At 37.6% G+C, this 25,620-nt stretch overlaps 2 protein-coding genes and 1 non-coding gene across 6 annotated transcripts; 2 read left to right on the top strand and 1 right to left on the bottom strand.

Annotated features, from left to right (window-relative positions):
• Positions 1-2,917: 2,917 nt before the first annotated feature.
• Positions 2,918-2,990, bottom strand: TRNAK-CUU (transfer RNA lysine (anticodon CUU)). Its single transcript has one exon. It is a non-coding gene; the product is annotated as a tRNA-Lys (tRNA).
• Positions 2,991-3,029: 39 nt separating this feature from the next.
• LOC103716495 (uncharacterized) lies at positions 3,030-11,711 on the top strand. Of its 2 annotated transcripts, XM_008804522.6 has the most exons (11): positions 3,030-3,152; positions 3,253-3,323; positions 3,421-3,478; positions 4,749-4,855; positions 5,872-5,917; positions 8,152-8,286; positions 8,496-8,585; positions 8,722-8,856; positions 8,936-9,019; positions 9,165-9,229; positions 11,141-11,711. In XM_008804522.6, the coding sequence occupies exons 1-11, from the start codon at positions 3,090-3,092 to the stop codon at positions 11,325-11,327; spliced, it is 1,041 nt and encodes a 346-aa protein (XP_008802744.2). In that variant the 5' UTR covers positions 3,030-3,089; the 3' UTR covers positions 11,328-11,711. The 2 variants fall into 2 exon arrangements, with proteins under 2 accessions (XP_008802744.2, XP_008802745.2); XM_008804523.5 differs by lacking the exon at positions 8,152-8,286.
• A 101-nt stretch (positions 11,712-11,812) lies between these two features.
• Positions 11,813-25,455, top strand: LOC103716497 (protein ESMERALDA 1-like). Of its 3 annotated transcripts, none has more exons than XM_017845047.4 (10): positions 11,813-13,234; positions 14,614-14,683; positions 15,211-15,278; positions 15,389-15,477; positions 19,757-19,954; positions 20,217-20,421; positions 20,716-20,883; positions 22,511-22,678; positions 22,787-22,977; positions 24,761-25,455. In XM_017845047.4, exons 1-10 carry the CDS (start codon positions 12,863-12,865, stop codon positions 24,921-24,923), a joined length of 1,692 nt encoding a protein of 563 aa, XP_017700536.3. In that variant the 5' UTR covers positions 11,813-12,862; the 3' UTR covers positions 24,924-25,455. The 3 variants fall into 3 exon arrangements, with proteins under 3 accessions (XP_017700536.3, XP_038980963.2, XP_088559776.1); XM_088703650.1 differs by having other exon boundaries at positions 12,609-13,234; positions 24,712-24,952; XM_039125035.2 differs by lacking the exon at positions 22,787-22,977 and having other exon boundaries at positions 12,597-13,234.
• The last annotated feature ends 165 nt before the right edge of the window (positions 25,456-25,620 follow it).

Raw genomic sequence — 25,620 nt, 5'->3', positions numbered from 1 at the left:
AGTAGGGAGTCCACTATTTGGTACCATAAATTTGAGTACTGTTTGATTGGAAAAAAATTTAGGTGATGCCACTTTTATGACATGCAGCATCTCGTGCTAACTTTTTATGTCAACGGTATGTTGATGTAAGAAACTTGTAGGATTAGGCAGTATCTTATGACATTTTCTTACAAAATTTTAAAGTATATTTGAAAAAGTCTACAAGCTAATCGGCAAAACATTGATAGTGTTTATAATTGGTGGAGGCCTAAGTCATTGCAATGTTATTATACTAACTCTCTTCCTCATTAGCTATGGGGTAATTAACTACACATTTGTGGAGCCTACAATATTATATTTTGAATTATCACGATTTTTGCTTCCTCGTTAAGCAAATAGCCGATTGCCTTCCCAACTTTGCTGTCAATGATATGGATGAATTGTGTTATTGATTATTCTGATAGGGTTAAGTTTAATGGGATAAGATTCTTTGTCTATGCTAAATACTAGTTTTAGTTGTGCATTATTATAGCGACTAAGCAAGCAATCTCATGCAATTTGATGTATTTCATGGATTATGTTCGGCTTCTTATCATTGGTCATGATATCCTTTGGAAATGCTTTCATTGTCATTTTATTTGATTCAACTTTCAAATCCGGCCAGGCTGAATGTGAATTGAACTTGGCCTCACCTATATTTCACCAATGGACATCAACTAAAAAACAAAAAAATAAAAAATAATCCTATTTGTTTTTGTTTCTTTTGTTGTCAATGAAAAAGGAGAAGAAGAAGAGCTGGGCGTGAGGATGACTTGAAAGGTTAAATAAATTCCAACAGGATTATAAAATATATAAATGCTAAATTTGGTCAAACTAAACCCTAACACCAATCATGCAATCCCTTGCAAGAATTGAGGCATGATTGCATCCCCTCTTGTGTCATTCCAACATAAAACAACCGTATCATAATATTAATTACCTAAAAATTATCTAGACAGGCAAAACCTATACTTAATTGCATTCAAGATTCCAAACGATATCACACTGCATGCGTTTCGATTGTCAAGTTATTTGATCAACCAAGCCAAATGCATGATATGTATCAAAAGCTATTTATTGGAGTTATGATAAGGTATTTTTCAAGTCTTTGCATACATCGGAATAAATGTGACGTGTCAATGTATCTTGGAGGAACTAACGATAGAAAATCCTGTAGGTGGCATTCAGAAATATATATACCGTTATCATACCTTAGAAATATATATACCATCGTCATATCTTAGAAAGAGTTAGATAATATATTCACCTCCGTAAAGATATATGACATATATGCTCCACTCAAGCTTGCTTCTTCTTAGAACCTCTCTCCATCACCTTTATAGCCGAGAAAGTATTGGTCGGACCAGGTGCATCAGCTTAGTGCTAGACCATTTCAACCATGAATTAACACACACAAAGATGGACAAAATAATAATAATAATAAAGTGACAAGGTAGCAGTGCAAATGTGTTTTGGCATGTTAGTTCGTGGTTAGACTGGTCCACCAGCTTAGCAGTGGACCTAGTCCAACCAAAAATTTCACCTTCCCGCTTGAGTTTATCATGCCATGATGGTTATACATGGTTCTGTTTAAGTTTCAGACTCGAGCTGTAATGCTTGAGGCATGTACTCATTCACAAATGCATCTTGGTAATGGCGTTTGAAATGTTGATCTTAGCTTAGTGCCAATCCACACTGATGCCAACTTGAGAGAGATTTTAGGAGGGAGACAAAAGCTATTGATTTTCTTCTTGCTAGTGCAGGGTTATACATGTTTTTGTATGAATGAAATCTTGGGTGTGGCTATTCATCCATCATTCACTATTACATTCTGATTTATATTTACATATCTCAATAGATTATTATTTTTGTATAAATCTGGTAGTACTAGTGAAGAGTAAATAGGTGGTGGAGCATACGAAATCTGTCGAAGTTGGGATCCTCTTCTATTCGTACCTAAATTAGAGAGGGCCGTATCTCTAATCATGACAATTGCACCAATCATGGATGGTTGTGATTGAAGAACCTATCCTCTTCAATTCACATACGAATTGGAGAGGATCCTGGATCGATGCGATGAACCTACATATCTCAATACAATTGCTATATTCTCTCTTCCCTCATTTGCTATTTACTAAACCTTTATCTTTATTACTTTTACTCATATAAACAGTCAACAAACATCAAAACATTCACAACTCCAAACAGTAGCAGACCTCTTCCTGCAATCTCTAATACGACTCACGATGTTTCCTTAACAAAGATCTTTGTCATAGATGGTCATCAATGCCTTCGTTTAACTCATTTTTAGGAGAGAATGTGATGCGGTATGCTATAATGTTGCATGGGAAATTTTGAGCCACATGATTCTATAAGCTGATTTTTAGTTGTAACTACATGATTCTATAAGCTCTCTATATGTTTGTTATTGGAAATAATAATACAATGCAGCTTAGCATCTAATTTGCTTCTTTATAGCGTAAGAAAGGGGATGGCTGCACGTATTGCTATCTTTGTGACAAGTATAATTATTGAATTTTTGATATTTCTACTAAACCATTCTAGGAGGCTCTCTATTTATCCTTAATTTTGGACACCAGATAAGCAGCTTCCTTTCTCCTCCGAACACCAATTGTTTTGCAATTATATATCAGTTTAGCTTTTATATGAGGGAGAAAAAAATGAAGAGAGAGAGAGAGAGAGAGCGAGCGCATCATATAAGAGGGGCAGGGTACTTATCAGACATAACCTAAGGCAACTAAAAAATAAATAAACATTTAACTGCGTAAGTAGAAGCTAAAAATAAATAGATAAATTGTGATACTAGCATTTATTCTACGTGAATAAGTGGTTAATAAAAAATACATCGAGCCGAAGAAAACATAATGGCTTAAAAAAGCGCCCACCGTGGGGCTCGAACCCACGACCACAAGGTTAAGAGCCTTGCGCTCTACCGACTGAGCTAGACGGGCTTGGGAGAGGGGGTCACAACAAAATGTATTTAACTTTACTTCATAGGTATTGCATTATAGTCAGCTAAACCCTTGACATCGTCGACGCAACGGTAGAAGATGGGCTGGTGGTCTCTCTTCCCCGATCCCCATCTCGCCCTCTCCCTCTTCCTGTCCTCTCTGGTTCGTCTCCCCCCCCTCCCATCCCAAACCCTAAACCTAATCCCCCTTTCCTATCTCCTCTCACGATCGATTGTTTCTTTCGCCTCTTCTCTCTTCGCAGGCGTTGATCTTGGCGCTCGGCATTGCGGCCTTCTTCCTCGAATACGTCAGAAAGATCGGATGCAAGCACTCGTAAACCCTCCATCCTTTCACCTCCCAGTCCAAACCCTCTTCGCCTTTCTTGCCATCTATCTTCCTTCTCGTTTATAAATTTCGGACCTTATTGCAGGCTCGAAAGAACTGCCGCCTTGGATGCCTTCTTCGAGGACCCCAACTCGTTGAAGAAGGTAAGCAAGCCAACGTTATGAACACTTGATTTTTTGTTTGAGTGCTTCCGTTTTTGTCTTGGTTTTATGAACCGCTGATGAAAAATTTCTGGTATTATCGATTTTGTATTGTTGTTCCTGATCGAGTGTTTAGATAATGTAGAAAATTATTAGATAATTGGATTCACTTGCGTGGACATAGATTTAATGAATCTGGACTTCACAATGCAGTATTAGATAAATAAAATAAACTGGATTTGGGGTTTGGGCACTGAAATAGAAACGTAGATCTGGAGCTTGTGCACCTTTGTCACATCATTGACAAGAATGTCATGCGAACTAGTGGATGTGCGGATGGGATGTGAATTCATGACTTCTTGAAGTTTTGTTTACTATATTGAGTTTTTCTATGCAAAAAATGCTCTTTTCAAGTTAATTCAGTGAGTTTCATGGCTTTAGGTTCTTGGCTAGGGTTTCAATCCAGAGATTTATTATGTGTAAATTAGAGGAAACTGAGATTGCTTGAATGCGTGAGACACTACGTGTATATCTAGCATATTTTCCAAATAATTCCAGATCTATATAGAATATACACATAGTAAATTCATAGTCCTCTTTCAACTAATACAATTTACATGTTTCGCTCTCTTTGATTTCTATGATTTCGATTAGATGTATAGAGTGGTATTTAAGAAGGTAGTTTGAAGACAAAAATAAAAGAAATGCACTACAAGAAGTATAGACCAATCATTTGGAAGGTAAAGTCAAGATACAAGAAGCCCCAGCCAGACTACTAGGAAGATACAACAAAGTGCCATCAAACATGAGATGTTAATCCAAATCAAGTTTGAAAAAATTGCATGGCTGCCTTGTTAGAAGAACATGAGTGAACTCTGGAGATGGGAATAATTTAGAGACAGGAACTTTAGTAACTACCCTTCTTTTATTTCTAGATGTAATTCTGCGGCATATTTAGTGTTTAAATTTAGATTCTCTTTGCCTTAAACCTCTCGCAACCTTTTACTTTGTTTTCCTTTTTATCTTTAATGGAGATCTTGAAGCATAACTTTTGTCTCATTCAACTGTACTCAAGATTGTTGATGTGCTTCAGACTTTAATTATAAGCCCCAGGATGTGCTTCATTTGATGCATGAATTATTTATTTCCATTTACTGACTGCTTCACAAACTTATGAAATTGCATTATCAAAATCAAATATAGCACAAGTAATTTTTGACAACCTTTTCAACTTATATTGGTCGTGCTGATAGTTTTGAATAATTTATGCAAGGTCCCATGTCCTTCTATCTTTGATCCTGCTGAAAAGTATTTATCTTTGATTGTTCCTGCATACAATGAAGAGCATAGGCTTCCTGGAGCTCTTATTGAGACCATAAAGTAAGTGGTTAAATGACTTTTTGAAGTGCATATCAGTCTACTGTTGTATATCAGGTTAAAAGAAATTTCATAGTTATATTTTCAATAAACTTTGTGAAGATATAACTAGTTATTGAGGTTATATATAGTTCATGTATATTATATAGTGGTGTTTGGAGGAGGTTCTTGAGGCTAGTGGATACTAAAATTTTAAGGTATACTTAATTTTTGTGATTGAAGACAACTTGAAATAATCATACTTACCTCTTCTGTATGACAAGTTTCTTTCTGTTGGCTTCGTTTTGTCCATCCTGATTGCAAATAGACATTTCTTAGGGGTTAATTTCTTCCCAGTTAATGAAAAAACTTTTGGTTGCATTGAAATGTCTCAATATTGTGGTAGTGCCTGCTGTTAGTACTTCGAAAGTATGTTACTTCCTAATGCCTGCTGCTTCTTTCCACAATATAAGTGACAACTTGAAGTATATGTAGTAGATGAATGTCATAGTTCCACATTGACTAATTAAAGGGGTGCCACATTGGTTTATTAGCCTGGACCAGTTCTTCTCCCAACATCTTAAGCTTTTGGGCTGTGAGTTTGTGACAAGTGGTATTAGAGCTAGGCCTATTATGTGTTACAACCTTTATTAGTCATGTAGGCCCCTCATTGAGGGTTTCTTGGGTCGTGGAGGATCTAGTAGGGTTGAGTATGACCCAGGCTATGGGTGGCCCCCCTCTCTCTGGTAGGAGCCAACCGTGATGAGGGCGTCATGGGGTTGGATGGGGGAGATTGTCATAGTTCTGCTCTAACTAATAAAGGAGTGTTGTATAGGTTTATTAGCTTGAGCTGATCTTCCTCCCAACAGCTTAAGCTTTTGGGCTCTGAATTCATAACACTTGGGAAACCCTTTTTCGCTCGAAAGATATCTTTTTTGTCATCCATCATTGCATTTTTGTTCTATATGGCTTTCAATTGTAATGCCTTCCTTATCTCTTATGGCAGTACATTTTAGTTATTCAATACTGCTTTTTTGTAGCTATCTCCAACAACGTTCAGCAGTTGAGAAATCTTTTTCTTATGAGGTATGTAAAAACTTTTTAAGGTTAAGTAAACATTATATCTAATCAATTTTGCTTGCTTATGGCAATAATGTAGATTCAGATGATTGAATCTTGAACATAATTTTTACATAAATATTGAAGTGATGGAATCTACTGTACATGTCAGTAATATCTTACTGCCTACACTATATTGCTGCATAATTTGCTATTATGGGTGTTGTATTTTGTGTCGCACAAGTCTATCCAACATTTTCAAAGACACCCTACAATAATCGTGCTTGTTATTTTTTGTTCCGCTATTCATCTTTATCATCCATTGGAGTTGGGTAGTGTTTTCTCCTCGGAAACACGTTTTGCTGTTCTTTAGATACCGAATTTTTCATATACACATAATTTGCTTCCAACAGATGGAATTAACTATAGACATCTGGTATTAATTCCTTTCTTATGAGCTATCGAATCTTACTCATGCAAATCAGAAGGATATACTACAGTGACACCATGTACAATATTCTGAAAATGATATAATGAAGTGTCCTTTATCATCTGCATTGTTGAAAGGTGGGAAATAATACGACCATTTGAGAAAGAGTCTGCTATGGGTCCCAACAATGGGGAGAGGGGAGAAGGAAACTTAGGGCCCATGGGTCTTAAGATACATAGCGTCATTGCGGTATAAAGCACCAATCACCTTGTGAGACATGGCAATAGTTTTTTCTTTTTTCTAAAATAGTACCAGGGTTGGGCCCTGAAGGAATTTTTTGAGAAAACGTAGAAGGAGATCAACTTAGAAGAATGTTATTTTATTAACAATGTGAGACTTAGTAGAAGTTATCACATTCCGATTAAGCATTAGAAAAACATGGGAAAAAAAGAAAGAAACAGTGTGCGGGGGCACCTGAAAGCATGTTGATGATGTGTATCAGGTGATAAATTAATAGCAGGATCTCAAAATCAAAAGCATCTCCAAGCCCATAAGGGCAACCTTTTCCTAATAGAGCCTTGACAGTGTTGCAAGAAGATAGACCGGCATGAAAACTATATCCCTGAGCACAGAATGTTAAAGGATTCAGAGGAGCTATCTATAAATCATTGGTAAAAGAACTCAGGGAAATTACGACTGCTGCTTCCAGCTGTACATGTTCACTATAGATGTTAAATCCTCCCAAGGGATAAGAGATCTTGAAAACTTTAGCTTCTAATGAAGAGCATGTGGTAGCATTTCAAATTTAATTGCATCCTATGACATGCATTGGCAACAGCTAAGACAATCCTCTTTAAACCTAGGCGCAACCGCAATTCTTGAATAACTAGGCAATGAATGAGGTGACCTCTAGATAACTCTTGCAAGAGATGTAATCTTAAGCAATTGCCATCCTTGGGCTGCAGCACATGTTGCTTTATCTTTTCAATGGTGAATGTTCTTCCAAGGAAACCTAAATACCTGAACCTTGAACAGGCGAGCATGAAAAGCTAAATAGATTTTGGCAGCTATTATTCCTTCATAAAGGACCCAGTAGGAGGGAGTAGTATGTCTCTCAAAGAAGATAGAGGACCACTTGCAGATCAAAGTACTAGGGTATATTTAGCATGTAATCTGCATATAGCTGATGGTTGATCAACACTCTCCTTCAACTAGAGGCAATCTAATGAGTAAACCATTCTGCTCTTTTTTGCAATTATCAGACTTAGGGCCTCGCTCAGCAATAAGGAAGAGTGGTGGGGAAAGAGTTCCTTTATGTTCAAAGGCCTTTAATGGTGAGATGACTCATAGCATATACATTAATAATGATACAGAACATTCAAGAAAGAAAGCAAATCACTTCTTACCATTTCCTTTCAGATAGTTCCTTTCTTTTGGCATTTCCTTTTTCCCTTACATCATTCCACATGTATTAAATTATGTATCCTGGCTACTTTATCCAGACACAGCAATTAATGGCTGTTCAAATCTTTTAAATTAAGGGCTATGGTTCCTTGGAATGTTGAAGTGGAGCGTTTCTCTTAGAGAAGCTTAAGGTGGGAAATAAAAGACAATAGGGCTTAGTGACTATGCTACTGAAATAACTTGATCTTGCATCATAACCATATTATAATTTATAGATAACGTTTTCTACACTATTTAGTAGCTTGTAGTGTTGTTCACTGTTGCATCTATGTTGGTTACCACTTGCTCCTGATGACCATAGACTAGTTATCTATAAAGAAAATTGAGATTTTCCTGATTGTACATTGTTGGACGAGTTCCTAAGCAGGTGTTGATAGTTGATGATGGAAGTACTGATCGGACATCACAAGTAGCATTTGATTTTGTAAGGAAGTACAAGATTGATAATGTAAGGGTTATTCTACTTGGAAGAAATCATGGGAAAGGAGAAGCTATAAGAAAAGTGAGTCCTTTATAGCCTGATGTTTTTCCTCCAAGGCTATCTGGTTGATGTTTAGAGTTATATTTAATAATTATTTGTGATAGAGAGAATGATACACTTGTTATAGTTCAGGATCTTATCTGTTGATGCTGCTAGTTAGGTAAGTTGTTACATCATATGCAGTGGTGATTGATTAATGCTTCCAATTATGTGAAAGCATTGCTAAACAGGGAATGCTCCATTCACGTGGTGAACTGCTTCTAATGCTTGATGCCGATGGAGCAACCAAGGTGACTGACCTTGAAAAGCTTGAAACTCAGGTCTGTTATTCAAATTGCAAATATGTAAACCCAGTCTTCCTATCTAACTTAATCTCATGTTTGCTCTGGATTTCTTTGAGAATTTGCTGAAATAAGATAACAAACTGATTATTTACCTACCTGTTTATTTGCGAAGATACGCGCATTGGCTAAAAAGGATAAAGATAACTTATCTGCTGCAATGCCTAATGGTCTGAGTTTGAAGCTATCGGATATTGAGGTTGCTGCATTTGGTTCTCGTGCTCATCTTGAGAAGCAAGCTCTTGCTACAGTCTGTTTCTTTCCCCCCCCCAATTAGTTTTCTCTAGTCTTACCCTTCTACAATGATGACTATTTATATATTATTCCAGAGGAAGTGGTATCGTAATTTACTTATGAAGGGTTTCCATCTGGTAGTTCTGTTAACTGCAGGTCCAGGAATTCGTGACACACAGGTATGCTTGTATGCTTCATGATGATCCAATCTATCTAGCTATGATGATGATAATATGTGCTTGTAGATTATGGAGTGCCATTAAAAACCTGAGGTTTGTGGGGTTGCATACTTTCTTATAATGTAACTTGTTACATCTGTCACAGTGTGGCTTTAAGATGTTTACCAGAGCTGCTGCCCGGAAATTATTCACAAATATTCGATTGAAGAGGTATCTGCTAAGACATTGTTCATACTGATGACAGCGTTTCTTCTTCTAGAACTGATGTGCTATTTTTGTAGCATCTCTTGTTTTCCTAGCTGTGCCTGTGAGTGGTAATATAGACCTGCAGAACTTTGTTGCATGGGCACTTGAACAGAACCTATATCTCTTTTTTACGAATGCCAAGTGGAAACTTCTGTATCATTCTGACAAATAACCTTAGAGTGATAATATAATATGCAAAATGTGATCATAAGCATAAATTACAGTGCAAGCCTATCATCAGGAAAGGGGACATGGGATTCTCCAAAAATGTGCTAGTCTGACCCATGGTTTTACACTTGAATGGCTGGCCAGTCACCGATGGTCACAGATTCAGTGTCCATTGTAAACCTTGATGATCATGTTGGGTTCCAACACAATTTGAAGAACCTTGGCTAAAGCCAGCTCAACATTACATCTTACAGTCATTGCCAAAAAAAAAGAAAAGATTACTTCATTTCTGGAGAAATTGTCCTAGTCATCTTGGTACTTGCTGCATACTGAAGCTAATTCTTTGGACCGACCATTCTCACTTGTGGATGCAAGTGGAGAATTGATGAGGATCAACTGAATTGTCTTCTTAAAAAAAAACAAACTGAATTTAGTCGTAGTTCCCAACAGCAAAATGCATGCTTAGTGGCTAAATGAGATAATGATCTTGTTAACAGAGTGCCATGAAGCCTAGCCAAATAATCTTATGAAATATCAAACTTCTCCAGATATTCTTGATTTTCCATTTCGCTTTTTCTTTTTCCTTTCTTTTTCTTTGTGAAAGAAAGGGAGGGACTTCTCCAAGATACCTAGGTCCAGATTTTTAGGGCTGCAATGCTCAAAAATTAAATCTAAAACCTCTAGTTGCCAAGCAAAGGAATGTGAAAACCGGGGCAGCCCCAGTTTACAATCAATTTTGCTTTTATAAATTCTTTGATTTAAAAAAAATTAATTATGAATATCAAATTAAATTTGTTATTGGGTAGCAAACTTTGTTCCGAAAGCATGCCTTTCAATGTTGTTGGATCCTGCTCTTTTATTGACATACTCTATCATAATGCTTTCAGTAATCCATCTCTCTTGTTAGGTAGATTTTTCTATTAGTGATTTAAATGGCGTGTTGCATGCCTAGCTGTTTATTTGTTATGCTTATCAATTATGAGATACTGTTTCGAGCATGGTCAGTGGAATCGTCCTGAATCGCCCGATTCAGGGCGTCTCGCGCTGTACCGGCCGAGGACCGGAACGGTTCCAGCGATGAAAATGAAAGGAGAAGGAGAAGGAAAAAGAGGAAAAGGGAGAGCGGGGAAGGGAGGGAGAGGAAGGTTGAGGCCGGCCGGCGGAGATCGGAGAGCCGCCGCGTGGAGGGAGCCGCAGAAGAGGGGCTTCGCTCAGGTCCTCTGTTTCGAGAAATAGGGGACTGGAGCCCTTCTTTTACGGCTTTTCGGTTCGCTGCTGGCTCTTTGTTGGCCTCTTTGTTCTCTTTCTTTTCCTCTCTTATTCTCCCTCTCCTCCGTCTTTTCTACTGTATTGGTACAAGCCCGGCACGGCATGGCACAGGCCTGTACCGATCCGTGCTGCCGGACAACTGGTTCGGGGCTTGATATCGGCACAACAGACCATGGTTTCAATATAATCGTCTCACCTTTAAAGGGGTGCTGTGCGGGTTCAGGCCCTTGGGCAACTTTGTTAAAAAAGTCCACCCCTCCCGGGACTCCATATTGTGAACACCATATCGATTAACGGTCCTATCGTTGCCTCACCTTTTCATTTAAGTTTTGACTGAGTATTCCTAAATATTCGAAACTTCAGCTGAAGATCCACCAAGGAAGAAAAAACCATCCTGATAATGGTAATGAAAACTGATGTATTTAAATTTTTATGCAGGTGGTGCTTCGATGTTGAGCTTGTCTACTTATGCAAGCATCTTGGCATCCCGATGATCGAGGTTTCTGTTACCTGGTCCGAGATACCTGGATCTAAAGTGCGCATGACTAGCATCATGCACATGCTTTTTGAGCTTATTCTTATTCGACTGGGCTATGGGCTGGGAATATGGAAAATCTACACCTGACTATCTGTATTGTCTCCCCTGGAGCCAACAAAATCTCCTAATTTTGCCACCATTGGAGCAGCAGGAGGGTTATGAACCAGTCAGGAGTTTGGAATTTCGGGTAGTCTACCACTTCTGTCGATGGGGCACCGCATCTTCATGCATTTGGTGGGCAAACTTTTTTTTTTTATGAACTTGTTGCTAGCAGTAGGAAAACACCAGATCAGCATAACCGTATCCAACAAGAACTATATATAGATGCTGCATCAATCATAATCCAACTCCTCTTGGAGCATGTAGCAGCTGATGTCATACCCCTACTAACATCTGAGTATGGATTTTTCAAGCAATGCGGCCATCATTTACCTGTCTACCGAAGTTGACTCGGTTTACAGCAAGGCCAACGAATCTTCCATCTCTGTATTTTATATTTTTATTTTGGTGAGCTCATTACGTTCGTCGACAGATGCATCGAACTATATCGAGGTGAATTTGACAATATTATTGGGGCTGTAGAAAATCAGGCACAAAGTAATTTCTGCTGAATATTTAGAATAAGGTATATTTAAATAGAAGGCCAAGAGTTTAGCTTTCGTTGGGAAGACGAGAGCAAGGCGAAAAAATGAAGCCTAGGGTGGTCCTGCCATCAGCCATGGTTGAACTTGAACATGCTTCTTGGTAAGGGTAAAGGAAGCCAATGAGCTAAGAAGGTTTAGTATGTTACGAGTCGGAAACAGCAAATTATATGATAATAACCAAATTAATTATCAAACAAAGACGGATATCCAAGGCATACCGCTCGCGATTGGTGCTGTCAGTGTTTTGATGCCGGTAAGATGGAGACATCTTGGGCCTTTCTTTTTAGTTCTTTTCATCTCTACCCCTTCTTCATCAATTTTGTTGGCTGCCGCTGAAGAAAGCCGGGAGATTTGACAAACCTTCCCGATCGTAAGGCAAGTTCCCAAGTCCCAACCAGATCTGCCCGTTGTTCCCATGGGGGAATACCCTGTTCACCATTCAAGGTCATGGGCCAGAAACTTCCTCCGCACTACGTGCGCATGCCCCAATCCACGATTTCCAAGCGATCCTTTTGTGGGCCCACGAATGTCACTTGCCGAAAATAACCGGTCACCAACCCGGCCTGGCCCGTGCCAAGACCAAGACTTACTAAGAGCATGGACCTTGTTTCGGACCAGGCCCGCTGATGATATCGACTTGAAAGAAGGTGACCAGAACGCGACGTCCAACGGCTGTATATCACATAAAAAACCATCGAGAAACAAAGTCCTCCTCTCCGACTCGGAGGTCCGAGAACGCCGGCCGGAAAACAGACAGCCGTCCAGTCGGCCAAAGCCGGGTCCTTCCCCCACCCCCTCCGCACGTTCGCCGCACACCCCCACCCCCACCCCCAGCACCGCCCCGCCCTCCTCGCTTTCCCTGCGCCCAAGAAACGAATACGAAACCCTCACCGTAGACCCCGGCCTCCACCGGCGGGGAGGGACGGACGGATCCCCCTGCGATTCGCCGGCCCCTCCGGAGACGACCACGACGACGTGATGGTGCCGCACCATGCCTACAACCGCCTCGGCAGCGGGGGGACGACGCCGTCCCCGCCGGCGTCGCCCCGCCGCTCGCCGAGGATCCACCGGCGCACCTCCAAGTCCGCCTCCGGACGGGCCCTCCAGGCGCCGCGGACCCTTCTGCAGCGGTTGGCGTGGATGGTCCTATCGCTCCTCCTCCGGCGGCAGGCCATCTTCCTCTTCGCGCCGCTCCTGTACGTCGCCGGGATGCTCTTCTATATGGGCACCGTCTCCCTCGAGGGCGTTCCCCGCATCATCTCCCGCCCCGCTCCTGGCTCCATCTACCGGAGCCCCCAGCTGTACCAGCGCCTCCGCCCCGATATGGACTCTGATAACTCTTCCGATGCGGTCAGTTCTTGAACCCACCCCCTTTTTTAAAGAATCCCTCTGGATCTGCTCTTTCTTGTATTTTCTGGCGCTTCGATTTCTCTCTGAGGGCGCTCAGATGGGCTTTAGTTTCGAATTTTTGACTCTTGCCCAGAGGATGCATGATCTAATGTCTAGGAAGGAACGAAATCATCCAAGAAAGACTGGCACTCTATTTATGATGGCATAATTACTTGCGGGATCTCCCGCTTCTGAGTCTGTTTTATGTGTACATTTGCATATTATAAAACGACAATGTACCATACTGTAGATCTTGCGTTTTACTAAACTTAACTCCTGGGGCGAGATAGTGACGTTTATAGATGTTAAATATGATACTGATAGCCTATGCATGGTGACTTTCAAAACTCTTACCAACTTTTTCCCCTAAATATAACTCCTCTGCCCCCCCCTTTATTTGAGTATTTATTCACCTTATACAAGGAAACATCTTGCTGCATATCCTTAAAAGCTACTATAATGCCCAACAGTTGATATGTCGCTTTCACAGTGCAAATGATGGATGTTAGGCATCGAAACTGTTTTACCAATAAAAGGAAGTTTCTTGTTGCAGTGAATAGCATTTCTGATTTTTCATTTTTGAGATGAGTTGTGATTTTTTTTTTTTTTTAAACATGACGTGAATATAAGGCTGAGTGCTGAATTGGACTATGAAGATGTATATGGTGCATTAAGTTCTAAAAACTAGATAACAGAAAAATCAATGAAGGCGTTCGGTTTAAATTAAAATCAAGAGCACGAACTGACAAAGCACTTTTAGCTAGGATGTTATTTGACCAACATAAGATCTTAAGATAAAATTTTGTAAGAAATAATCCAAATGAAGGAGATGAGCTTGGTACACACATGTTTCATTTTTAGGGAGTACCATATTTGATTCATAATGAGCATGCCTTTTTAGGCATCTTGTTCGAGGAGTACTATGTCTTTGTGAGTTCTTTTTTTTTTCCGCTTTTTTTGAGGAAAGTGTGTAGGAATTCTTTGGGTCTAGAACTATTGATGTATGGCGGACATAGTGATGAATTTAAAATGCTTTTGGATGATTTTATTTTTGTCTCTGGGTTCAAGTATCCTGTTTTTATCATCTCCATTGTGGATATTTTAGTTTTCTTCCATTATTCTTGACCTATCACCATAAGTTCTTCAATTCTGTATCCTTGGCTGCAGAATATGTACCCACCATTTACTTTAGATTGTTAAACTGAAGCATCATCTTTTATCAAAGAAAATTTGCTTGATCCTTTTCTTCTTAACTTTTTGTTATCTTATAATTGTAATTAAAATTTTTGGGTTGGTGAATCTCTTTTATTTATGTTTTAAAGTTTCAATTTTTTTTGTAGTTAGCAGCCGTATGGAGACACCCCTATAAAGGTGGTACGTGGCGGCCATGTATAAATGTGACTATGAATGGTAATGATATTTCCCTAATCGTTAGAACTTTAAACTTTTTCTTGCGGAGTACAATGGGAAAGCTTAAATTAGTTTGTCAGTATGGAAAGTCATTAATGTTGTAATGGAGTATTAGTTTCACATACTAAGTTTTTTTTCCTTTTTTTACTTTTTTATTGGCTTATAATTCAAGTTTGTATAAACTTTGTCACAGTTTGTAGTATAATACAATTAACTTCACTGGATTCACATTTTTTGTAAAAAATATATATATGGAAACTTGTTGAAATTTCTTAATGAGGTTCATACCTATCTGCATGCTCTTGTTGGATGTTACCTATAGTTTCAATCTTTTGGATTCAGTTTATGCACTCATAAAAGTTTTGAATCTTGTTAGATATGATTTATCTGATTGCTGCTAACAAATTTTGACTTATAGAACTTTCCATCTGCTCTCTGCCCCCATATTTTCTGTATCTATTTTGTTGATCTGTTAAAGTTATTCATTGATAAAGAATTCATTGAATCTTCTCCTTTTCTAATCTCAGAACTGCCTGATTCTAATGGTTACATATATGTTGAAGCAAATGGCGGCTTGAATCAGCAACGGACTTCTGTAATTCCTGTTCTTTTTCATTGTTCGCTTTTTTTTAAAAGCTTCTAGATATATCATTTATGTTTTTGCCTTTGGTCACTTATAGTTTGTTCCTGTTGTACATTTTATAGATATGCAATGCAGTTGCTGTAGCAGGATATCTAAATGCAACACTTGTTATCCCAAATTTCCACTACCACAGCATTTGGAGAGATCCTAGGTTTGTGCATACATCTCTATTTCTTCTTCATGACCTAGTTTGTGTAGTCAGGCCTGCTATCTGATCTTAGGCATTACCATATTCTTAAGCTGAACAAATTTTGAAGGTTACTGTGATCCATCATCACATATCAGTATCATACTTCTTTTAAAGCTTGACTGATGAACTGATTCTGACATATCAGCTGGGATGTAAAAACCTTTGGTCTAAGACATCGTTGATTAAAAAGGCCCCAACAAATAGACCTATAAGTTTGTTAACCTTTTTTTATAGTTAATTGGGTTTAAACTAATTGTGAAGGTTGCGTTCAATGGCTTGTTTGCTTCCAAATGTATCTTTGCCTTTAATACGATTATAGTTTTACAAATTATACTTCTTCATTCCATATAATCCAAACATGATGTTAATATCCAATAAAAAACACTTTATCTGGTGTAGTTAAGTGAGTGGGGTATACACCTTTTCTGAATCAATTTGGCCTGTTTTTAATGGAACTATCTAATTTCACTCAGAACGTGCAAAACCAAACCTATGTTTTTTTGGTAATGGTTTAAAGTTTTAACTGCTACCGTTGACCTGAAATCTGTGATAAATTGATTTTTTGTAAACATTGATAATTATTGGCAGCAAGTCATCTGGTCTAAATATGTTTGGGTATGATATTGTAGACAATTATGTAATATCTCTGCATACAAAACGGAAATATTTCCCCATAGATTCGGGGATAATCTCATGTTGTTGTCAAAATCATTGTGAAGGAGCATGTTCAAAACATAAAATTAGTTGCTTGTGTGGAGGATGAACAAGTTGTTTGTAATGAGAAATTATTTGCCTAAGGGGGCCTTGCCCCTGTTGAGGCTTACCTTTTACCTTTTTCTAGTCTTTGTTGTTGTAATGGTGGTGGACAACACAATGGAAGAGGTTGCGAGGAAGTTTTGTTGAAATGGTCATAGGTTGGAGGTGACAGTGTCAAGATATTTGGATGGGACCTAGCAATGCAAACCTGAAAGGTTTGGTGGTCTTGGTATTGTAGAGGCTAAAGTTTAGCATGTGCTATGCAAATGCAACATAAATTGAATCCTGTTTAAGTTCAATGAATGTGAGGCCCACAAGGAAAAATCGAGACAAAGGGAGAGATTACTCAGAGAAGTCCCCACTCCAATCTTTTTTGTTCCTCTTTTTGTGATAATATATGGGAAGTCCTGGAGTCTAACACATCCATGCTGGACTCTAGGCTTTCCCATCTCTCGATAAAATGTGGAAAGTCCTGAAGTCAAACATGCTGGTGCTGGACTCCAGCATTTCCAATTATATAAAGGGAGTAGATAAAAGATATGAGAAACACATTAGCAGGCATATGCCTGCAAATTCAGGGGAGATGCTATAATTTGTGGACCAATGTGTTAAGAACAAGTTTCTCTAGGATCAAAATGGATGGTATTTGAAATTTAAAATTATATGCTTCTTATGTGAGGCTGAAATAAAGGTTCTGTCTATTTGACCTTTTCTTGAGTTAAGTATGGTTTTTTTTTGTCAACATGGATGATTCTGTGATGTTTTTGGCATGGCAAGCAGTGCATTAAGTTCTATTTGGATGCTTTACATTTTTATTTTGTTGTTGTTTTTTGATGATATGCCCTTTCTTGATTATGTGTTTGTCAAGTAAGGATAAGTCAGAGAGATAGTCTTGCAACTCTAGATTTACTGTTGTACTAGTCCAACTAATAAGTACCAAAATTGTGGAATGGGAGTCAAATAGCCTATAAGTTTCTTTTTTCATGCCATGCACATCAATTTTAACAAAGTGGGTAGGAGTTTTGAAGCTAGAAAACCTGAAATATTGGATCCTTGTTTTGTAGGAACCAAATTGTTGATTGCACGTACAAGAAATTCATGTCTGCATAGGATTAGTGCAGAATAAACAATGATTGGTAAAGAATAATTATTTAACCTTTTTGATGGAAGGTGATGTTTTCTTAAGAAGACTTGTTAAGCACCTATTCACAGGCTGCCTTGTTTATTTGATGGGAGTTGCTGTTTTCTTAAGAAGACTTAATAATTACATGTTGTGATTTTCTTCTCTGTTTTTGTATTCTGTTTTTTTTTCCCGCTTGTTTGATTTTTTTATATTATTCAAGGCATCTCTGTTGAACTGGTTCTTTCTAGAGTTGGCCAGTTCCTGAGGTTTGGAACTTTTGTGCTATATTCCCTCTTCTTCTTATACAACCTACAATTTAATTAATAAGAAAATTGTGGGTGGTTTGCTGCCAATTTTTTTCTAAAATATGTAGACAATCCAGTTGTTATTTTTATTACCTACTAGTTTAGTTTTTACTTGATGTGTTTCACATGTATTTCAGCATATATATATATATATATATATATATATATATATATATATATATATATTTTAAGAGTCTATTAGAGATTCATTACATTTAGCATGTGATGTCATTTGTAAGAAGCTGAATGTTTGGTTCTGGATATTCATAGAATGGGGACTATTGGTGATCTTGTTGCTTCTGTTTTCTTCTTAGTGTTAGATCCTTCAAGATGGCTTGGTCATGGATTAATAGGCCTAATGCAAGGATGAAAAGGGGAAAGGTTGTGAAGTTTCATTTTAATGGTGCCTTTTCACCTTTGTTAAAGGGTTTAGGGTGGATGCTGATATGAGTGTGATCTGTTAGTTGGATAGAAGTACCCAACATGATGGGTATGTTTTACCCAAATCAAGATAGAATCAAAATCTTGATGGAACGTTGCTAACTAGGGACAGAAGATGTATACCGTGTCAAAAGGCATCATAATCTCGTTGGCTTCTGTGACTTTACTAATGGCGGAGTTGTTCACTGCATGGATTTTATGTAGACTTTCCCATCATATTGTACACCAATTGAGTGGTTGCTAGCCTAGAAAGGTATGCTCATAACAAATTTGACTAGTTAGTGTCAGACAGTACAGCCACAAGCAGTACAATGAAGGTGCAAGGGTTGAGAAATTGAAGACCGGAGTATGTGTATTTCAAGCCCTTCTGTTTAGATCAATGGATCCATTTATCATTTTGGTCTGACCTGCATTGTTTGGGCCTCTGATTGGTCCAAGGACCCGGTTGAGTAACCATTCTATATGTTAGCCATCTCAAAGTTTAACTCTTAGTTTTGGAGTACTTGCTGGCTATTTGTCTTTGTTAAAGAGGGGTTCTTGTCTGGTACTTTGGCACTTGCATGTTCCTCTTATTTAAAATTGACAACTTTATACTGCTGCTTAAAAATTCTGAAAGGAATATTGTTATAGTCTAAACTTACGAATTATGAAGGTGAGTTTCAGTTCTCTTTAGCTAATAACATGGATTCAAGTGCCAGTGTGTGCTAAATGTTATGTACCACGACAACTGGATATGGGCATGATACAGCTGACATGGACTAGCATTTATTGACATGAATTGGCTATTTTCTTTATTTTTCTTCTTCTCTCTTTTGTTAGGAGACCTATATGGCATGACACAGTCTGATATTGTATGCTAGCCAATGACCAGCATTGGTGAACCAGATGGTACTTTCAGCCTTGGCTTACAGTCATCAATATTTTTTGAAATGCTAAAACTCTGTTATCCTTAACTAGCTCGTGAACTTCTAGGAGGAAAGCTAAAATAATTGGATTGGAGTCTTGTTGGCCTTCACATTTAAGACATTTTTTCTTAAATATTGACCTTATGGCTTTCCTTAAATGCAGTTGCACCTTGCCTAGAAAAAAATGCTTTTAGAATGAAAAATAAGAATTGCTCATGTTCATTTCATCCTTATTATTTCATATATATATATATATATATATATATATATATAATATTGAAGCTCAAATAAAAAATCTGTAAGAGAACACACACACATGCAGAGACATGGTTTGTTATATATATATATATATTGATAATAATGGATAGTATATTTTTATTTTCATGGAAATAGTACTCGTGGCATGGTGGCAGACTTGTTGGGTCCATCATGTTTTTATTGAGCATTAGAATGCTTTTCTTGCTGATTCTCTGCTGTTATAGGCTTTATGGGATTCTAATTTATCCATTCTGGATTTTTGACCTTTTATGCTCCTTGAGTCTTGGATATTGCAGTTCAAAGCTTTCTGAGGGGTTTCTGCATAAACCATACTGGTTGCATGAAGAAACATATAGAAAATAACATGCTACTTGTTATCACGCTGTTTGTTAAAATAGTAGGTAAAGAATCCATTTAGATGTTCTTGCTGACATATTTATCATTGTCTGCAGCAAATTTAAGGATATCTATGATGAGGAGCACTTCATCAATACCCTGAAAAATGATGTAAGAGTGGTTGATAAGGTGCCTGACTTCATAATGGAACGATTTGGTCACAATATGAGTAATGTACATAACTTCAAGATCAAGGCTTGGTCTTCCATTCAATATTACAAGGATGCTGTCCTGCCTAAGCTAATTGAAGAAAAGTGAGTTGAATATGCTATCTATCTGCCACCTTTACGTGGCAGGTTGTTGTTGTTAATTGCAGACTTACTGAATAATTGTTTGTTTAAATTTTTGGATCTGTATTTTTCTTAATTAAGATTTTTCATAAAAAGATCTGTTTTGACATGATCAGAAACTTCTAATAACATGTAGCCCTATTTCCTTGTGGTTTTATTACTGTAAGTTTCCATGAGTAATGGTTTATAATAACTCACATCATATAATTTTGATTGGAAAATTCAGGTTTATAAGGATATCTCCTTTTGCAAATCGTCTGTCATTCGATGCCCCTTCTGCAGTCCAACACCTAAGATGCTTGGCAAATTTTGAAGCCTTGCACTTTTCAAATCCTATAGCAACTTTGGCTGAAAAGTTGATTTCTCGAATGAAAGAACGCAGCATAGACAATAATGGTAGATATATTGCAGTGCATCTTCGCTTTGAAGAGGTTAGCTTGCCTTTACCAAGATTTGGACTTTCAGTTGCTCTTGTAATTTTTCATTTCATGCACTTAATTGAACATGTGGAGAGTAGGCCTTGGTGCAACAATAAGGTTGCTCCGTTGTGACCTAGGTGTCACAGGTTCGAAATACGGAAATAGCTTCTTCACACATGGGAGTAAGGCTGCGTACATCTGACGCTCCCCATACCCTGCATTAGCAGAAGCCTCGTCCGTTGGGACACCTTTTTTACTTCCTTGGAAATGTAATAGTAAATTTGATGCTGTTGTCCTCTCTTGAAGGATATGGTTGCATTCTCTTGTTGCATATTTGATGGTGGCGAAGAGGAGAAACAGGACATGAATGCTGCAAGAGAAAGAGGTTGGAGAGGAAAGTTTACTAAACGGGGTCGTGTTATACGGCCTGGTGTAATTAGGATGAATGGAAAATGTCCGCTTACACCTTTGGAGGTATATGCTTATCTAGATTTTAATACCATTTTGTATCAAAATGCTGTAAAGTTCATGATTGCTGGAACCTTCTGTGCCATGCCTGTCTTCTTTGTTAACAAAAAAATTGGCTTGGATTTGCTTTTTGTTATTCAATCAGTGATCCTTCAGAAATGGTTAGTGCAGGATTCATTAAGATGATCCCTTTAGAAGGATCAGGAATGATGCTTGTTGGTTATGCTTATAATTTTAAGGTTAATTGCTTATCTTGATACGTGTAGAATAGGTCTAAGTCTGTGGTCATCCTTGTATGCTTTTCCTTCTGCTTACTTTTCCCTACTGGCTATCATTCTAGTTTTTGACCGTACAACCACTTGTTGTTCCTTTACCTCCCACAATCATTTTTGGCTGATGCTTAACACTATATCTCTAAAGTGTGTTATTTGAACTGATAAAGCATCCGTATCCCTTGAGGTCCTGTTAGGTTCTGCATTACTTTAACTGGCTTATTTGAAATAGAGCACTCCCTCCCTCAAAAGAGAAATTGTATTAACCTGATTTTTTATTTGGGTGGTGTAGGAATGAGTTCAACTTGATTACAAAGAAATAAGCACCAAAATGATGCTTTTAGTTTTTTCTAAAATCCCAAAAGTAATTATCAATATTGTATCTTATACTTTGGTGCCCAAAGTTGTCTGCAGGAATAAACCTTGAATGATGATGATGAGGTGGACTTTAATCAGGTTGTGTTCAGCTTCACTTGCAAGCCAGAGATCACCAAATAATTATATTGCTTTATACAGAGACCTTTTATCAATCTGCTTTGTATCACTGACCTTTCGATCAGATGGTATAACCTCTGGCCTCTTTGGCTAGAGTCGGGGGTTTGATTCTACAAGGCATCAACCTTCGCTTCAGCCTCTGATTATACTAAGCGTCATCCCACAAGCGCTGGCTTAGTCAACTGGGGGCCTGGGCTTTGCCCTGGGTGGGGTGGGGAATGACCCCTCCTAATTCAGAAAACAAACAAAAAAAAAAATCTTGCTTTGTAGACTTTGTGGAATACCACTTACCGTTGCCTTTGAGTCTCTCTTGACTAACATCTATTTAAAGGAAAAGCTCCCATATTTCTGTTTTGTAAGTAAGCAAGTAAGTTTTCCCCCTTTCATCCCATTTTTGAAGGATATATGAATATATGAAAAAAGCTCTATACTTTTCTTCATAAAAGAAGTTTTTCCAGTCAATAGCAAGAGAAATATTAGGACATATCATCGTGGTAAGCACAAATTTGAGAATTGTCACTTAATTTATGGGACACTAATGGGCTAGTTAGCTAGCGTAGATCTTGTAAACTGAGCAAGAAAAAATGAAGAATTCTTAAAGCGCAATTTCAGATAGTTTAGTTATTAATCTATTTTTTTTATGAAATAAGCAACTGAGGTGACATGATTTTGCAAACTCGAATTACTTTATTTCCCATGGATCAGCTATCTTCAGTTAGTATCTTTGTACAGTTGATGATTTATGGAATAGTTTGTTATGGAAATGCTGAAATTACTGATTCGAATATATTTAGTTGATTTTTCCTTTTTTTAGATTTTTTTTTGCATTATCATGCATGTTTTACTTCATTGTCTCTTGTGCTCAGGTTGGCTTGATGCTTCGAGGCATGGGTTTCAGTAATAATACATCTATATATTTGGCTTCGGGCAAGATTTACAAGGCAGAAAAAACTATGGCTCCGCTTCTTGAAATGTTTCCCCTTTTGCAAACTAAAGAGACATTAGCATCACCAGAGGAGCTTGCTCCATTTAAGGTAACATTAATTTGTTGTTATGGTTCTTAAGATTTCATATCATAAAATGTGCCTGTTGCATAATCTTTTGCAATTAGTTGTTGTTGTAACTTGAACTATTATTTCCAGAACTATTCTTCTAGAATGGCTGCTATAGACTACAGTGTCTGCCTTCATAGTGAAGTGTTTGTGACAACTCAAGGTGGGAATTTTCCTCACTTTTTGGTCGGCCATAGGAGATATTTGTATGGTGGACATTCTAAGACTATCAAGCCTGATAAAAGGAAGTTGGCATTGTTGTTCGACAATCCAAAAGTTAGGTGCGTCTTTATGAATTAATATGAATAATTCAGTTGTGTATTTATATGATTTGTGCACAATGATTCATATTTTCTTTTCATTGAATAGCTTTTCATGTCAATCCATCCATAGCTTAAAGTTCATTAGGGAGCAAGTATATATGATCCACCAAATTATATCTAAAATCCTAGTTCATTGTAGTATTTCATCCTCTGCAGAAATACAAATTAATTTTTAACACTAACCATTTCATGATGCTCTTATGATCAAAAAATACCTTGGTGGCAAGTTATAGAACAATAATTAGGTTTGGCATGTTGCACGGACAAAATATCGGATAATAAAGAGGCCCCCAAAAAACAAGTTGAATGGGGCACATATGAGAATATTGAGGTAGATGTATAACCAGCACAGATAGAATGGGAGACAAGTATATTGGAGTTCTAGAAGTTTATAGAGAATTGATTGTAATGATATGTGCTTACACAACAAGGATCTAAGGGAGCTCCAGCAAGATGGGGTCCCTTGATGAATATTAGAAAAGGAGGGGAAGACTTCAGGTAACATGGATGTCAGTTATGAGAAAGCACATGGAAGAGCTTGAAATAGCTTCAGAGCAAACCTAAAGGAGGGGTCATTTTGTACAATAGTATTAATTGATGAGATGAGATTAGGGTTGAATGCTAAAAACTATTGAGTAAAGCCCTGAAGGTAGGGATTGGAAAATCAATAGAACTAGAAGAGAGCGAGGGAATACAACTTTAATTGAAATAAGTATAAAAACTAATACCTTGTTAATGTCAATGACTGAGCAATGACTTGCTGTGACAATATTTATCATTTGGGGTCCATTTAATGGAAGAGTGGGAAAGATATATCCTCAGGTATCTAAAAGACCTTGAGTGGGTGAAGTAGAAAGTTTCTTGTGGGTGCTTGAAAGAAAATCTCGTAAGATAAAGAGAAGGCATGTCATGTTTTGTGGATCATAATTGCAGATACTGAAGGGAATCCATTCTTCCTAAGCATTTATTTTATTGTATGTTCCACAGAACACACTCACTTCCATTTTCCAAACTCAGCTTGTTTTGCCTGTGATTGTCCATATAACTATTAAAGAAACTTGGAAGAAAAAATTAATATAATGTCTAAGAAAGAAAGTTGCATATAGGGCTAAAATCGGATCGGATACTAGTATACCCATATCCATATTTGTTTTGTTTGACAAATACAGATACGGATACGGATGTTAATCAGATGCAAAAATTCATATCTATATTTGTTTTAAACGAATACGGATACAAATCGGATATTAAAAGTATGGATATAAATACAGATATAATCGGATAATTAAACTATATGAACACAGAATCAAATATATTACTAAGTGGATAATAAATTAAGTTGATAGCTTGTTAATGTGGTCATTTATTTTTCTTAAAAGTTTATGAGTGCTATATAAAATTAAATAGGGTTACAAATTGAATTGGATATTCGGATACAGATTGGATAGTTGTCTATTCAGATCCTTATCCGTTTCTCTTTGACGAATGTGAATACGGATACGGATATTAGTCAGATGTTTAAATTTTCATCTATATCCGGATAGACTCGAATATGGAAACATATCCAGATGGATATTATCCGAGCCACTTTCAGCCCTAGTTGCCTATGTTATCAATTAGCTTTAAAGACTGATTTGCTTCTCTTTCTTGCATACTTATTGATCATCTAATCTGGATTTTCTTTTTTATCAGCATGATTTTATTGCATGTACATCACCTTTTCCCCTATGTTTTACAACAGTTGGAAGGCCTTGAAGCGTCAATTGTTAAACATGCGAGCACATAGTGACGCCAAGGGGATAGAGATTAAAAGATCAAATGACTCAATATACACTTATCCTTGCCCGGACTGTATGTGCCGCTCAAACAAATCAGAAGTTTTAAAATCTCCACCAGCTTCATAATATTAGCTAGGGAGATTTTGGTTAACATTCATTGCAATATGCCTGACTTTTGCATTGGTGTGTGATTCATTCTTTTGTTGGCATCTGGTGGGAGTGCTGTCTTTTTGAAAGCTTGCAGGCACCGGCAAAAAGCACATCGTTACAATTCTTTTTGGCCTGGGATGTATGCATCCTCTTGTAAAGCTGGAAGAGATGATCTGAGATAGGAGCCTTTTCATCCCTGGGCACTGACAGCATTTGGCTCGCATCCGCAGCCTCTGTATCTAACAATCTGAATCCATTGTATTCCTTCATTCCTGCTCCCTCAGTTTTGGCGGAGGCTTGTATATGATTTGATTTTTTTGCTTCCGTATCGTATGCAAATATTCATGTCGAGAGGGAAATGGAAATTATCAAGCATTTGGGGCACTAATACTGTGGGCTTATTTCTCTTTTATAAATTTGTATATTACTTGGCTATTGTCCCAACCAAGTTTCGATATTATTGAAGAGCAATTACATGTTGAAGGGTGTTATCCTTCTTTCTCTGTAACATTGTTGTTCAGATTTAGCCTTTAGGCCTGCGACGGGGGTGTGAAGATACACAAAATTGATGTCAAGTTATACATCATTCATTCTTTTCATAATTATTGTCATTTGATGCGATAAGGTTTGTTATCAAAACTGGTTGTGATTTTTTCAGTTTTCTTTGGTGCCT

The sequence above is a fragment of the Phoenix dactylifera genome, chromosome 8 (genome assembly GCF_051530095.1).
Source record: "Phoenix dactylifera cultivar Ajwa chromosome 8, Ajwa_hap1_PhDact_Kaust_v1.1, whole genome shotgun sequence".
Taxonomy (NCBI): Eukaryota; Viridiplantae; Streptophyta; class Magnoliopsida; order Arecales; family Arecaceae; genus Phoenix; species Phoenix dactylifera.
This window is presented reverse-complemented; position numbering and strand designations above follow the sequence as displayed.